The 14,777-nt window shown below is 39.9% G+C and overlaps 1 protein-coding gene and 1 pseudogene across 9 annotated transcripts in view; one reads left to right on the forward strand and one right to left on the reverse strand.

Moving 5' to 3' along the window:
• Chia (chitinase, acidic) overlaps positions 1 to 14,777 on the forward strand; it is a 154,626-nt gene that overhangs the window by 11,552 nt on the left and 128,297 nt on the right. For 6 of the 9 annotated variants that reach the window (XM_087614032.1, XM_087614047.1, XM_087614059.1 and 3 more), the window contains exon 2: positions 5,951 to 6,109. The exons of 1 other annotated variant lie outside the window; for it this stretch is intronic. In XM_087614032.1, the coding sequence (XP_087470158.1) occupies positions 5,951 to 6,109 (159 nt within the window). Of the gene's footprint in view, positions 1 to 1,394; positions 1,731 to 5,950; positions 6,110 to 14,777 lie in introns of those variants that run through there. 2 more of the 9 variants (XM_087614034.1, XM_087614067.1) reach the window with 2 other exon arrangements.
• The window catches only part of Chia-ps1 (chitinase, acidic, pseudogene 1), a 264,086-nt pseudogene continuing 250,874 nt past the window's right edge, over positions 1,566 to 14,777 (reverse strand).

Here is a 14,777-nt window from a genome sequence, read left to right on the forward strand (position 1 = left end):
GGATTTTCTTCTCCTACCTAAACTGCCTGGTTGGGTCTCAGTGGGAGAGGAAGAGCTGGGACTAGGTGTCTCAGGGTGGGGTTATGAGGGGAGGGGGCTGTGGGAGGAGGGTAGATTTGGAGGAGAGGAGGGGGGAGATGTAATTGGGATGTTAAGAGAATAAAAATAAATAAATTATTGAAAAAGATATATTGAATATATGTACATAAATCAGAAATAAAAATTAGTAACATTTGAAAAAGGCAAGGAATGAAAGAAAAAAATAATTTGACACATAAGGTGACTATACAGTCGGTGCTAGAGGAAAATAAAACACAAAAGTATTCTTAATAATGAAGACAACTTTAACTGTAAGAGTAACACACTTGAGCGCTTTAAGGAGTAAGGAGATTTGCTTATTTGTAGTGGAGTTTCATAGACTCTAAGGGCAGAAACACATCTGGCATTGTAAAGGAGCTATGAGGCTACTGATAAGTGCGTTCACTTAGTCTTACATTCTAGCTGTTGCAGTTAAAGCATCCGTCACTTCTCCTTATGTACAAACCCCTCTATAGCTCCTGAGTTTACACATTACAGATTCTGTCACTCTTAGTGAATAACAGATCAACAGTCCTTGTCCTCAGTTGTAATTCAAGGAGATGATATTAGATTGCTCCATTTAGTCTAATGACCTGTCAATTGGATAACCATATGAGGGGTGCACCTGGCAGCCACCACTGTTTTAAGTACAGCACATGTTCACAAGATAAGATCTTGCTAGCTCATTTTCTGGGCAGACTCTATGATGCATTCACTGTATCTCCATAATGAGTCTACTGCACAGCTGCTAATCCTGCAAACATTAGAGCAATGCTTGACCTTCAGAAGAAGTAGAATGATGTCTGTTTGGGCTTCCAGTTTTGGACAAACCAGGCTGTCCTGCATATGCTCAGGAGTCCAGGAGTCATGGTGGTTCCTTCCTGAGAATGGTTACTAGGTTACAGACATTTATAAAAGTCCTCATCTTGTCCTGTGCACTGAAATCTAGCTATTTTTTCCTTACAGCCATCATGCAGATGTACACAAGCAGGTGGAAGACTATAGGTAGGGTGCTGGCTCCATGCTCACACTGTTTCTATGTTTTACTGGAGTAAGATGGTGTTTTCATGTTGAGAAAACGTTTTTGCCAAATATTCTCCTCTCTCTCTCTCTCTCTCTCTCTCTCTCTCTCTCTCTTCCTCCCTCCCTCCTTCCTTCCCTCCCTCCCACCCCCCCACACACACAGAGAGAGAGAAAGAGAGAGAGAGAGAGAGAGAGAGAGAGAGAGAGAGAGAGAGAGAGAGAGAGAGAGAGAGACAACCCCAGGGAATTCATGTTTTGACTGTTAATTTCATTTTTAGTACTGAGGGTAATTCAATTCAAGATGAGCTTTGCAAGGAGCAAAGGAGACTTCAGAGCCCTGGAAAAAGCTGATAGGGACATGTCCATGCCTAGCTTCTTCATACCACGTCATTTTGAGGACAGGGTCCATTTGGAAGTTGTGTTGGAATGAGATTCCATTTGAGCCATGCCAGAAGGCATTTTGATTATTCTCTTGGCACCGGTGACACAGAATCCACTGCCTCAGAGTCTCTCTTCCAGTTCCTATTCTCACTGTATAGAGGAACATTTACTTGCTGAAGATCTGAAACAGAGGCCATGCAACCTAAGAAACACAGCACAGAGTGGTGAGTTGGGGCCCTCATGAGAAGGTGAGTTTCTGCTAGAAGTAAAGTGTGAACATGGAGGCCTTGATTATGGGTTAGATCAGAGAAATATTCTATGCTCAGAGTTTAAGACATTATATCAACCCATACTCTCATACACATTTCCCTGTCTTCCTATCTTGCCTCAAAGCCAGCTGGACTTGGAATGAAAAAAAAAGTCATTTTTTTTCTCCAAACAAGTCATTAAAATATACTTATTGAGTACCTACTATGTGAAAAAAAGATTCAGGTACAAATAAGCTTTGATATAAAGAAAAATCTGTATAGTAACATGAGAGTAGTTTTGTTTTTTTCTGTTAAATCTCCCCAGAGAGAGAGGTAAGTGCGATATCAAAGAACAGCCCCATAGAGACATGTATGTTTATGGTTAAAGTCAGCACAATTTATGTAGACTGCTGAACACCTCAAAGACTTATCAGACCTGGATCCTGCTTCTAAGTATGTCTGGTTTTCTCTAGAGGCATCCCATCCTTGGCATGGAAGTTGAGGAAGGCGCAATGACTCTTATTTGGGCAAGCATAGTGGGAAGTAGGAAAAATCTCCCTTGGCAATGGATATAGGCACATCAAGGCTCCCTTTGAGTTTATGGAGGGATGTTTGCATACCATTAGCATGTCCCTGGTGTTACATACTTGTACGGTGAACTTCAGGAGCACTCTTCAGGGTAGAGGTCAGAGGGAACTGGCCCTGGTTACAGAAAGAGCCAGTGAAATCATCCATGTCAAGGGTCCATAGCATGGACCCTTCCAGGTTATTTTGTTTAAGCCATTTGGCTGTTGGAGGGCAGAGGATAATAAGATCATTTGATCTCTTGAAATTCAGGGTTGAGGCCTCAGAACACCCAAATGCCTGACTTTACCTTGATGTGAAGACTCTTGACATTATCATAGCCAACCAATTTGTTACCCTGATAGGCATAGGGTACTTCCTGGACCCCAGGCCTCGGTGGCTCCATCATTCAGGAAGGTGCAAATCTTCAAGAGATACAGTCCAAGAGATAAAGATTATCTAAATATTATGTCACGTAAGAGACAAAGATACACCATTTTTTTCTTCCTTTAATGTATGTATCTAGTGGGGATGGTTTTCCTTACTTTTCTAGTGGGTTTTATTTGGAGTTAAGAGGATTGAAATATTTCTCTTTTTGTGATGCTGGGGATGAAACTCATGGTATTGCCCATGCTATATAAGTACTCTGCAACCCATCCTTATCCTTATCCAAACAAATGACTCATTTGATCATTTGTTTGCTTTTTGTTATAGAGTCTCATACCAAAGAGACTATAGCTAAGACTTCAACCTGTGGAATCCTTTGACTCTGCCTTCTGAAAGCTAATATTACAGATGTGAGGCAACATAGCTGAGAGAAGTATTTGGGGCATATAATTGTATACTACGATACATTTAGAAGTGTATGGTTTTAGAAACTGAAACCAGGACCATAAGATAAGAGCTAGACTGTTGAGTAACATCCTCAGCTCATGCTATTTTTCAAATGCTCATTTACCATCAATATTTAGGGTTGGAGTTTTAGAATCTGTAGTAATATAGGAATATGTTTATTTATTCCTTTATTTTTCCATATAAATAGACTTAAGAATGTTGTCTGTTGTATGGAGAGATATTGTATATTAAGAACTCCTCATTTTATTAAATATAGGTTAAAAATGTAATACTTTTATGAATTTGGAATGATGCTCTGCTTAGAGCAGATAGATACTGAACACAATAAACAATTGATTTCTATCCATCAACCTCCAGACTACAGTACAGCTCTGGACCTGAAATAGAGCACTGTACAGACAACCTACTGACCTCATAATAGGCCCAGGTGACAGGCTCCTCTGTGTAGGGCCCTAGTGTACCAGCATTAGCAGTAGGGACACTTATTCCAGTGTTGGAGGGGTCACTCGGGGTGAAGGTTTGTCCATATGCTGGGAATTCAACAATGAGCTTCTCAGGTGCTGTCCCATTTTCATTCCAGTAGGTCATGCAGTAACAGAAGGTTAGTTATAGGCCCCAGGTAGCTGGCGACCTGTGCTAGGTTATATTACTTCCATGTTCTCAGTGCTCAAATTATATATTCATAATTTATTAGTTTTCTTTCCAAAATACTTCACTGAAGTTGTAGTTAATGTGGTATAGAAGAATATTGCATACTCAAAATTTGTTTTTTATTTTGTGATGAATCTTTTATAATCTGGACCATTTCTGTAGTCTGCATTTGTATCTGTGTAAAGTCTTACCACATTGAGGAAGGTGTTGGTGCCAGTGTCATTTAGGGACTTGTAGAGTGGGCTGTTTTCCTCAGTGTAACCATCTTGGGAGCCATGGAGATTGTAAGTCATGACCTGGATATAGTCTAGGGAGCTGTGGATGAAGGTTGTTTTTTAAATAATTTCATTTGTCACACTGATGTCAGAAAAATGAATCCATTCAAAGGCTGTAAACAAAGCTCATGCATAGCAAAACATTCCAAGAATTAAGATCCTTCGCTTATACTCCTACAGGAGTTTCAGAATAAGGTAGACCACTTACTGTGATAATTGAGGGACCTCATAGACAGATTGGATGGTGGAAATGACACCAGCTACTATGGCAGTGACCATCAGCCTGGGGCTATTGTTCTCAGTGGCTTCCAGTTCAAAAGCTTCACGTATTTTCTACAGAATATTAAAGTACACATTCATTTCAGCCCCTCTAATAACATAAGTATATATTTTTAAAAAGTACTTTTATATTTTGTTTTACATTATTCTGTCAATAGAATAGTCATCTAATATTCACAGTGCTTAGAAAACTTCACTCTGTCCCATCTTAAATTAGTAGCTTGTCATCCAAAAGCTAGGTCTGAGATGACTGATAGCTCTGCCACCATCACCACATTCTGAAGCATCATTTGTGGTAGTTCCCTATGTCCAGATTTCAGTGGAGGAGAAAGTTCCTTCTACTTTCTCAGTAGCTGAAGTATGTCTTAGGACCAACATCTCATCAAATGCAATGCAAAGTTATCTAAGAAAGACGGTGGAGGTGACTGGATGACAGGTACAGTTCAGTGCCTGGTAATAATCTACCTGTACTTTGTGTGACTCTAGTTTTAATAAGAGCTACTGGGGCCAACTCTCATAGTTGCATTATTTGGGAGTGCTAGGTCACCTTCCAACAGAATGCCCATGGAAATTGCCATGCATACAAATGGTCACGAGACTAGGACATTTTATTGGATGAAGAGGCATTATCAGAAGGGTGTTAGAGCTGTCTTCAAATATTAACCCCATATATTACAATGTTTCTGACCTTATGCTGTTTTTTGTGGGCAGAACTGTAACTTTTTTCTGGAGACATGTTTTAATTAAAAATAGAGATAATCTGCAGAAGCTAGGAAACTAGAAAGGGACATTGGGGTATAGAGAAGAATAAAAGAGACCAAAAGATGGGGCATAGAATAGTAGAAAACAGTCTGGAGGGGAAAAGGAAGAATAATGGAGAAGTATTAAGTGTGGAGTTGAATGTTAGTGCACTGTACAGAAGGGGTAAGAGGAAGATTAACTAATACTTAAGGATATTTGGCAAAACCATGTGGAAACCCACTATTTTGTAAGATTCCTAAAATATAGCAACAACATAAAAGCTTAATTGGAGTTACCTACATAAATGATAGTGTAAGGCTCCTCCCAGAAGCCATAGATTATTAAAAAACCCAATGCCACATATGGAATACTAGTCTTCAAGTAGTTCGTCAGGGGCTCCCAGAGACTCACAGGACAATACAGCCTATTGCCATTGCTGCTGGTTACCCATAGAACTTGATGAGATCCCCTACTAAGAGCACCACACACTTTGCTCATAGAATGTAGAAAAGTCAAGTTAGTAGTGACCTAGAAATACTTCCCTGATGTCTATCAAAAGGTACGTTGAAGGCTGGTGGTGAGAAAAGTCATTAAAAGGCTTACCCAGATATGTAGCTCTTATGAGCTGTAGTAACAACTGGCTTGGAAAGATATGCCAACTCGTGCAACATGGGCATGAATGTTATGACGGTAATCAACACTGAACTTAACACCTCCCCCACAGAGAGGAACTCATGCCTCATACTGTTAAAATGGCCAAGAATCTGTAAATGGGGATTCATAGAACCTACTAATACTGTCTTCTTAAGGAAAATGGTATCAAACTGCCTAAGTAACTTACCTTTGTATCCACAGATTAGTGCAACTCTCATATCTCACCAGGGAAGCTTCTTTATGCAAATGCAAATGATAGTTAATACAGATTCACAGTTGGTGAAAATGCAGAGAATTGACCATGGAGTGTTATGCCTTAAAGGAACTATTTGGATCACAACTCATCTTCCAAAGGCTCAGGTAACATTGGAGAAAAGGGGAGGAAATATTGTAAGAGCCAGAGGTTGGGGAATATTATTGAAAAATAATGTCTTTGGCTATGATGGGTCTGTTGCAGCCACAAATTCACAACAGTTGTGGCTGTCTACACAAGACCAGCACAAGATCTAGCCAGTTGACACCAGTATGGAGAGGAAAGGATCTCAGGAGATCTCACCTTTAGTTGAGGAGCTATTGGAAATGATGGAAAAGAGAATCAGTTTTCCTCAATGGTATAGTCCATGGTAGTTTGCATATGCTCCAGTAGATGGAGGCACACACATGTAAATAGCAGTCATTGGACTCAAAATCAAAACCCTCAAGTTGAGAGTGGGATTAAAAAGTCTAGGGAGAATTGGAAAGGTGTAGTGGTGGAGAAGGTAATGAATATGATCTAAGTATATTTATTTTTATGTAAGATTGTTAAAGAATAAAAGAAACAGAAAATAAAGGAATTACTGTATCTGATAATAAGCGCTTTTGGATAAAAATAAGCAGGTTGATTCAGTATTACTTTGCGTTGCAACTACACAGATTCTGGCCGATGATCTAGTATATGGGGCTGTATGGAAATGGTCTGTCTCTTTGGATACAGAACAGTGGTAATGCAATCTGCCAAAAGGAGTCAAAGATAAAAGAGTGGGATAAATTAAAAGCCATCCATGGTCTTTGATTTCATAATCTATTTCTTTTACTTGGTGTTTATCTCTCTTGCTGATAATACCAGTCCATCAAGTAAAGTTCTTTCTCATGAACTCTAGATCTGTATTTATCCAATGCATTCTGACCACTCAGACACGTCATAGTCACTAAGTTTAGAGGTACAGGAACCGGTTTTCTTCCTCCAAGCCTCCTCTTTGTTATATTTATCACCTTAACATATTTATGACCTCATAGTCCTCTAAGCCAGAGAGCTGGGGCTAATCTATATTTTTTTTTACTTAAACTTGATCCCCATGTCTTACAAATTTCTGTCTTCAAATGTCTCCTTATATCTGCCCTCTTTCTCTCAGTGTAAAAGCATAGCTTTCCTCTTATTGTCTGTCCCTTAATTTATTCCATTGGAGCTTTGCCTGCTTACTCTACAGTTTTTTGTGGCTAATGTTAGAGAAATAGGTCAAAACCAAAAGTTTGGTCTTGTTTCTTCACTGTATACAACCTTTCAGAGGATTCCCAATTGTTTTGAGGGAGCATTCCCAATTCTTTAACCAAAGGACCCACATGAATAGATTCTTGCTTCCTGTACAAACTCAGTATTTCTTCCAGTCATGTGATCACTGATCTCAGTGTCTTTATTTGTGACAGGTCCATTGTGACCGAATTGTGGACACCAGTGATTTTCCAAGATTGAGATTAGGCACTTCCTGGGGAAGATCTTTCTGCTCCCGCCTCACACAAACTTCTCTGGGTTTCTTTTGTACTCTGCAGACTTTTATCATATGGGTGTGCAGCTGTTGATTGTGTTTTAGTCTTCCACCTCACAGTGTATGTTCTTTTTCTTTTTTCTTTTCTGTTTTTATTGATGCACCACTGGTTTTATTTTTGTTTTTGTTTTTGTACATTTGCTGTTTTGTCCCAAGACAGTCTTGGTGGATGGTACATTTTTAAGAGTCTATTAATTTCTTCTAGATTATTCCATTAGTTGGCATGTAATAATTTTACAACAAGCTCTTGCAATGGTTCACATTTCTGAGGTGTCAGTTATGATGTCTTCTTTCCCTTCCCCTTATGATTTTGCTTATTTAAATTTTTTACCTGGTAGTCTCTTTAAAGATAATCACCTTTGTGTATGGTTTCTTTTTTTTTTTTTTCTTTTCTATTTTTGGGAGCTGTGGACCAAACCCAGGGCCTTGCGCTTGCTAGGCAAGGGCTCTACCACTGAGCTAAATCCCCAACCTCCCGTTTCTTTTCTTTTTACGTTATTATTATTATCTTTTTTCTGTAGTAACGAGTATTTCTTATTTACATTTCAATTGTTATTCCCTTTCCCGGTTTCCCAGCCAACATTCCCTTATCCCCTCCCCATCCCCTTCAATATGGGTGTTCCCCTCCCCAACCTCCCCCCATTACCACCCTTCCCCCAACAATAACGTTCACTGGGGGTTCAGTCTTGGCAGGACCAAGGGCTTCCCCTTCCACTGGTGCTCTTACTAGGCTATTCATTGCTACCTTTGAGGTTGGAGCCCAGGGTCAGTCCATGTATAGTCTTTGGGTAGTGGCTTAGTCCCTGGAAGCTCTGGTTGCTTGACATTGTTGTACTTTTGGGGTCTCAAGCCCCTTCAAGCTCTTCCAGTTCTTTCTCTGATTCCTTCAACGGGGTTCCCGTTCTCAGTTCAGTGGTTTGCTGCTGGCATTCGCCTACGTATTTGCTGTATTCTGGGTGTGTCTCTCAGGAGAGATCTACATCCAGTTCCTGTCAGCCTGCACTTCTTTGCTTCATCCTGTCTAATTGGGTGGCTGTATATGTATGGGCCACATGTGGGGCAGGCTCTGAATGGGTGTTCCTTCTGCCTCTGTTTTAAACTTTGCCGCCCTATTCCCTGCCAGGTGTATTCTTGTTCACCTTTTAAAGAAGGAGTGAAGCATTCGAATTTTGATCATCCGTCTTGAGTTTCATGTGTTCTGTGCCTCTAGGGCAATTCAAGCATTTGGGCTAATAGCCACTTATCAATGAGTGCATACCATGTGTGTTTTTCTGTGATTGGGTTACCTCACTCAGGATGATATTTTCCAATTCCATCCATCTGCCTATGAATTTCATAAAATCATTGTTTTTGATAGCTGAGTAATATTCCATTGTGTAGATGTACCACATTTTCTGTATCCATTCCTCTGTTGAAGGGCATCTGGGTTCTTTCCAGCTTCTGGCTATTATAAATAAGGCTGCTATGAACATAGTGGAGCATGTGTCTTTGTTATATGTTGGGGCATCTTTTGGGTATATGCCCAAGAGAGGTATAGCTGGGTCCTCAAGCAGTTCAATGTCCAATTTTCTGAGGAACCTCCAGACTGATTTCCAGAACGGTTTTACCAGTCTGCAATCCCACCAACAATGGAGGAGTGTTCCTCTTTCTCCACATCCTTGGGGGCATCTGCTGTCACCTGAGTTTTTGATCTTAGCCATTCTCACTGGTGTGAGGTGAAATCTCAGGGTTGTTTTGATTTGCATTTCCCTTATGACTAAAGATGTTGAGCATTTCTTTAGGTGTTTCTCAGCCATTCGGCATTCCTCAGCTGTAAATTCTTTGTCTAGCTCTGAACATCATTTTTTAATAGGGTTATTTTTCTCCCTGCGGTCTAACTTCCTGAGTTCTTTGTATATTTTGGATATAAGGCCTCTATCTGTTGTAGGATTGGTAAAGATCTTTTCCCAATCTGTTGGTTGCCTTTTTTTTTTTTTTTTTTTATTAACTTGAGTATTTCTTATATACATTTCGAGTGTTATTCCCTTTCCCGGTTTCCGGGCAAACATCCCCCTCCCCCCTCCCCTTCCTTATGGGTGTTCCCCTCCCAACCCTCCCACCATTGCCGCCCTCCACCCATAGACTAGTTCACTGGGGGTTCAGTCTTAGCAGGACCCAGGGCTTCCCCTTCCACTGGTGCTCTTACTAGGATATTCATTGCTACCTATGGGGTCAGAGTCCAGGGTCAGTCCATGTATAGTCTTTAGGTAGTGGCTTATTCCCTGGAAGCTCTGGTTGCTTGGCATTGTACTTTTGGGGTCTCGAGCCCCTTCAAGCTCTTCCAGTTCTTTCTCTGATTCCTTCAATAGGGGACCTATTCTCAGTTCAGTGGTTTGCTGCTGGCATTCGCCTCTGTATTTGCTGTATTTTGGCTGTGTCTCTCAGGAGCGATCTACATCCGGCTCCTGTCGGTCTGCACTTCTTTGCTTCATCCATCTAGTCCAATTGGGTGGCTGTATATGTATGGGCCAAATGTGGGGCAGGCTCTGAATGGGTGTTCCTTCAGTCTCTGTTTTAATCTTTGCCTCTCCCTTCCCTGCCAAGGGTATTCTTTTTCCTCATTTAAAGAAGGAGTGAAGCATTCACATTTTGATCATCCGTCTTGAGTTTCGTTTGTTCTAGGGATCTAGGGTAATTCAAGCATTTGGGCTAATAGCCACTTATCAATGAGTGCATACCATGTATGTCTTTCTGTGATTGGGTTAGTTCACTCAGGATGATATTTTCCAGTTCCAACCATTTGCCTACGAATTTCATAAACTCGTTGTTTTTGATAGCTGAGTAGTATTCCATTGTGTAGATGTACCACATTTTCTGTATCCATTCCTCTGTTGAAGGGCATCTGGGTTCTTTCCATTTTCTGGCTATTATAAATAAGGCTGCGATGAACATAGTGGAGCACGTGTCTCTTTTATATGTTGAGGCATCTTTTGGGTATATGCCCAAGAGAGGTATAGCTGGATCCTCAGGCAGTTCAATGTCCAATTTTCTGAGGAACCTCCAGACTGATTTCCAGAATGGTTTTACCAGTCTGCAATCCCACCAACAATGGAGGAGTGTTCCTCTTTCTCCACAACCTCGCCAGCATCTGCTGTCACCTGAGTTTTTGATCTTAGCCAATCGCACTGGTGTGAGGTGAAATCTCAGGGTTGTTTTGATTTGCATTTCCCTTATGACTAAAGATGTTGAACATTTCTTTAGGTGTTTCTCAGCCATTCGGTATTCCTCAGCTGTGAATTCTTTGTTTAGCTCTGAACCCCATTTTTTAATAGGGTTATTTGTTTCCCTGCGATCTAACTTCTTGAGTTCTTTGTATATTTTGGATATAAGGCCTCTATCTGTTGTAGGGTTGGTAAAGATCTTTTCCCAATCTGTTGGTTGCCGTTTTGTCCTAACCACAGTGTCCTTTGCCTTACAGAAGCTTTGCAGTTTTATGAGATCCCATTTGTCGATTCTTGATCTTAGAGCATAAGCCATTGGTGTTTTGTTCAGGAAATTTTTTCCAGTGCCCATGTGTTCCAGATGCTTCCCTAGTTTTTCTTCTATTAGTTTGAGTGTGTCTGGTTTGATGTGGAGGTCCTTGATCCACTTCGACTTAAGCTTTGTACAGGGTGATAAGCATGGATCGATCTGCATTCTTCTACATGTTGCCCTCCAGTTGAACCAGCACCATTTGCTGAAAATGCTATCTTTTTTCCATTGGATGGTTTTGGCTCCTTTGTCAAAAATCAAGTGACCATAGGTGTGTGGGTTCATTTCTGGGTCTTCAATTCTATTCCATTGGTCTATCTGTCTGTCTCTGTACCAATACCATGCAGTTTTTATCACTATTGCTCTGTAATACTGCTTGAGTTCAGGGATAGTGATTCCCCCTGAAGTCCTTTTATTGTTGAGGATAGCTTTAGCTGTCCTGGGTTTTTTGTTATTCCAGATGAATTTGCAAATTGTTCTGTCTAACTCTTTGAAGAATTGGATTGGTATTTTGATGGGGATTGCATTGAATCTGTAGATTGCTTTTGGTAAAATGGCCATTTTTACTATATTAATCCTGCCAATCCATGAGCATGGGAGATCTTTCCATCTTCTGAGGTCTTCTTCAATTTCTTTCTTCAGTGTCTTGAAGTTCTTATTGTACAGATCTTTTACTTGCTTGGTTAAAGTCACACCGAGGTACTTTATATTATTTGGGTCTATTATGAAGGGTGTCGTTTCCCTAATTTCTTTCTCGGCTTGTTTCTCTTTTGTATAGAGGAAGGCAACTGATTTATTTGAGTTAATTTTATACCCAGCCACTTTGCTGAAGTTGTTTATCAGCTTTAGTAGTTCTCTGGTGGAACTTTTGGGATCACTTAAATATACTATCATATCATCTGCAAATAGTGATATTTTGACCTCTTCTTTTCCGATCTGTATCCCTTTGATCTCCTTTTGTTGTCTGATTGCTCTGGCTAGAACTTCAAGAACTATATTGAATAAGTAGGGAGAGAGTGGGCAGCCTTGTCTAGTCCCTGATTTTAGTGGGATTGCTTCAAGTTTCTCTCCATTTAGTTTAATGTTAGCAACTGGTTTGCTGTATATGGCTTTTACTATGTTCAGGTATGGGCCTTGAATTCCTATTCTTTCCAGGACTTTTATCATGAAGGGGTGTTGAATTTTGTCAAATGCTTTCTCAGCATCTAATGAAATGATCATGTGGTTCTGTTCTTTCAGTTTGTTTATATAATGGATCACGTTGATGGTTTTCCGTATATTAAACCATCCCTGCATGCCTGGGATGAAGCCTACTTGATCATGGTGGATGATTGTTTTGATGTGCTCTTGAATTCGGTTTGCCAGAATTTTATTGAGTATTTTTGCGTCGATATTCATAAGGGAAATTGGTCTGAAGTTCTCTTTCTTTGTTGTGTCTTTGTGTGTTTTAGGTATAAGAGTAATTGTTGATTCGTAGAAGGAATTCGGTAGGGCTCCATCTGTTTCAATTTTGTGGAATAGTTTGGATAATATTGGTATGAGGTCTTCTATGAAGGTTTGATAGAATTCTCCACTAAACCCATCTGGACCTGGGCTCTTTTTGGTTGGGAGACCTTTAATGACTGCTTCTATTTCCTTAGGAGTTATGGGGTTGTTTAACTGGTTTATCTGTTCCTGACTTAACTTTGATACCTGGTATCTGTCTAGGAAATTGTCCATTTCCTGAAGATTTTCAAATTTTGTTGAATATAGGTTTTTATAGTAAGATCTGATGATTTTTTGAATTTCCTCTGAATCTGTAGTTATGTCTCCCTTTTCATTTCTGATTTTGTTAATTTGGACGCACTCTCTGTGTCCTCTCGTTAGTCTGGCTAAGGGTTTATCTATCTTGTTGATTTTCTCAAAGAACCAACTTTTGGTCCTGTTGATTTTTTCTATGGTCCTTTTTGTTTCTACTTGGTTGATTTCAGCTCTGAGTTTGATTATTTCCTGCCTTCTACTCCTCCTGGGTGTATTTGCTTCTTTTTGTTCTAGAGCTTTTAGGTGTGCTGTCAAGCTGCTGACATATGCTCTTTCCTGTTTCTTTCTGCAGGCACTCAGCGCTATGAGTTTTCCTCTTAGCACAGCTTTCATTGTGTCCTGTAAGTTTGAGTATGTTGTATCTTCATTTTCATTAAATTCTAAAAAGTTTTTAATTTCTTTCTTTATTTCTTCCTTGACCAGGTTATCATTGAGTAGAGCATTGTTCAATTTCCACGTATATGTGGGCATTCTTCCCTTATTGTTATTGAAGACCAGTTTTAGGCCGTGGTGGTCCGATAGCACGCATGGGATTATTTCTATCTTTCTGTACCTGTTGAGGCCCGTTTTTTGACCGATTATATGGTCAATTTTGGAGAAAGTACCATGAGGAGCTGAGAAGAAGGTATATCCTTTTGCTTTAGGATAGAATGTTCTATAAATATCCGTTAAGTCCATTTGGCTCATGACTTCTCTTAGTCTGTCGACATCACTGTTTAATTTCTGTTTCCATGATCTGTCCATTGATGAGAGTGGGGTGTTGAAATCTCCCACTATTATTGTGTGAGGTGCAATGTGTGTTTTGAGCTTTAGTAAGGTTTCTTTTACGTATGTAGGTGCCCTTGTATTTGGGGCATAGATATTTAGGATTGAGAGTTCATCTTGGTGGATTTTTCCTTTGATGAATATGAAGTGTCCTTCCTTATCTTTTTTGATGACTTTTAGTTGGAAATTGATTTTATTTGATATTAGAATGGCTACTCCAGCTTGCTTCTTCTGACCATTTGCTTGGAAAGTTGTTTTCCAGCCTTTCACTCTGAGGTAGTGTCTGTCTTTGTCTCTGAGGTGTGTTTCCTGTAGGCAGCAGAATGCAGGGTCCTCGTTGCGTATCCAGTTTGTTAATCTATGTCTTTTTATTGGGGAGTTGAGGCCATTGATATTGAGAGATATTAAGGAATAGTGATTATTGTTTCCCTTTATATTCATATTTGGATGTGAGGTTATGTTTGTGTGCTTTCATTCTCTTTGTTTTGTTGCCAAGACGATTAGTTTCTTGCTTCTTCTAGGGTATAGCTTGCCTCCTTATGTTGGGCTTTACCATTTATTATCCTTTGTAGTGCTGGATTTGTAGAAAGATATTGCGTAAATTTGGTTTTGTCATGGAATATCTTGGTTTCTCCATCAATGTTAATTGAGAGTTTTGCTGGATACAGTAACCTGGGCTGGCATTTGTGTTCTCTTAGGGTCTGTATGACATCAGTCCAGGATCTTCTGGCCTTCATAGTTTCTGGCGAGAAGTCTGGTGTGATTCTGATAGGTCTCCCTTTATATGTTACTTGACCTTTTTCCCTTACTGCTTTTAATATTCTTTCTTTATTTTGTGCGTTTGGTGTTTTGACAATTATGTGACGGGAGGTGTTTCTTTTCTGGTCCAATCTATTTGGAGTTCTGTAGGCTTCTTGTATGCCTATGGGTATCTCTTTTTTTAGGTTAGGGAAGTTTTCTTCTATGATTTTGTTGAAGATATTTACTGGTCCTTTGAGCTGGGAGTCTTCACTCTCTTCTATACCTATTATCCTTAGGTTTGATCTTCTCATTGAGTCCTGGATTTCCTGTATGTTTTGGACCAGTAGCTTTTTCCGCTTTACATTATCTTTGACAGTTGAGTCAATGATTTCTATGGAATCTTCTGCTCC

The sequence above is a fragment of the Rattus norvegicus genome, chromosome 2, assembly GCF_021556685.1.
Source record: "Rattus norvegicus strain SHRSP/BbbUtx chromosome 2, alternate assembly SHRSP_T2T, whole genome shotgun sequence".
NCBI classification, from domain to species: Eukaryota; Metazoa; Chordata; class Mammalia; order Rodentia; family Muridae; genus Rattus; species Rattus norvegicus.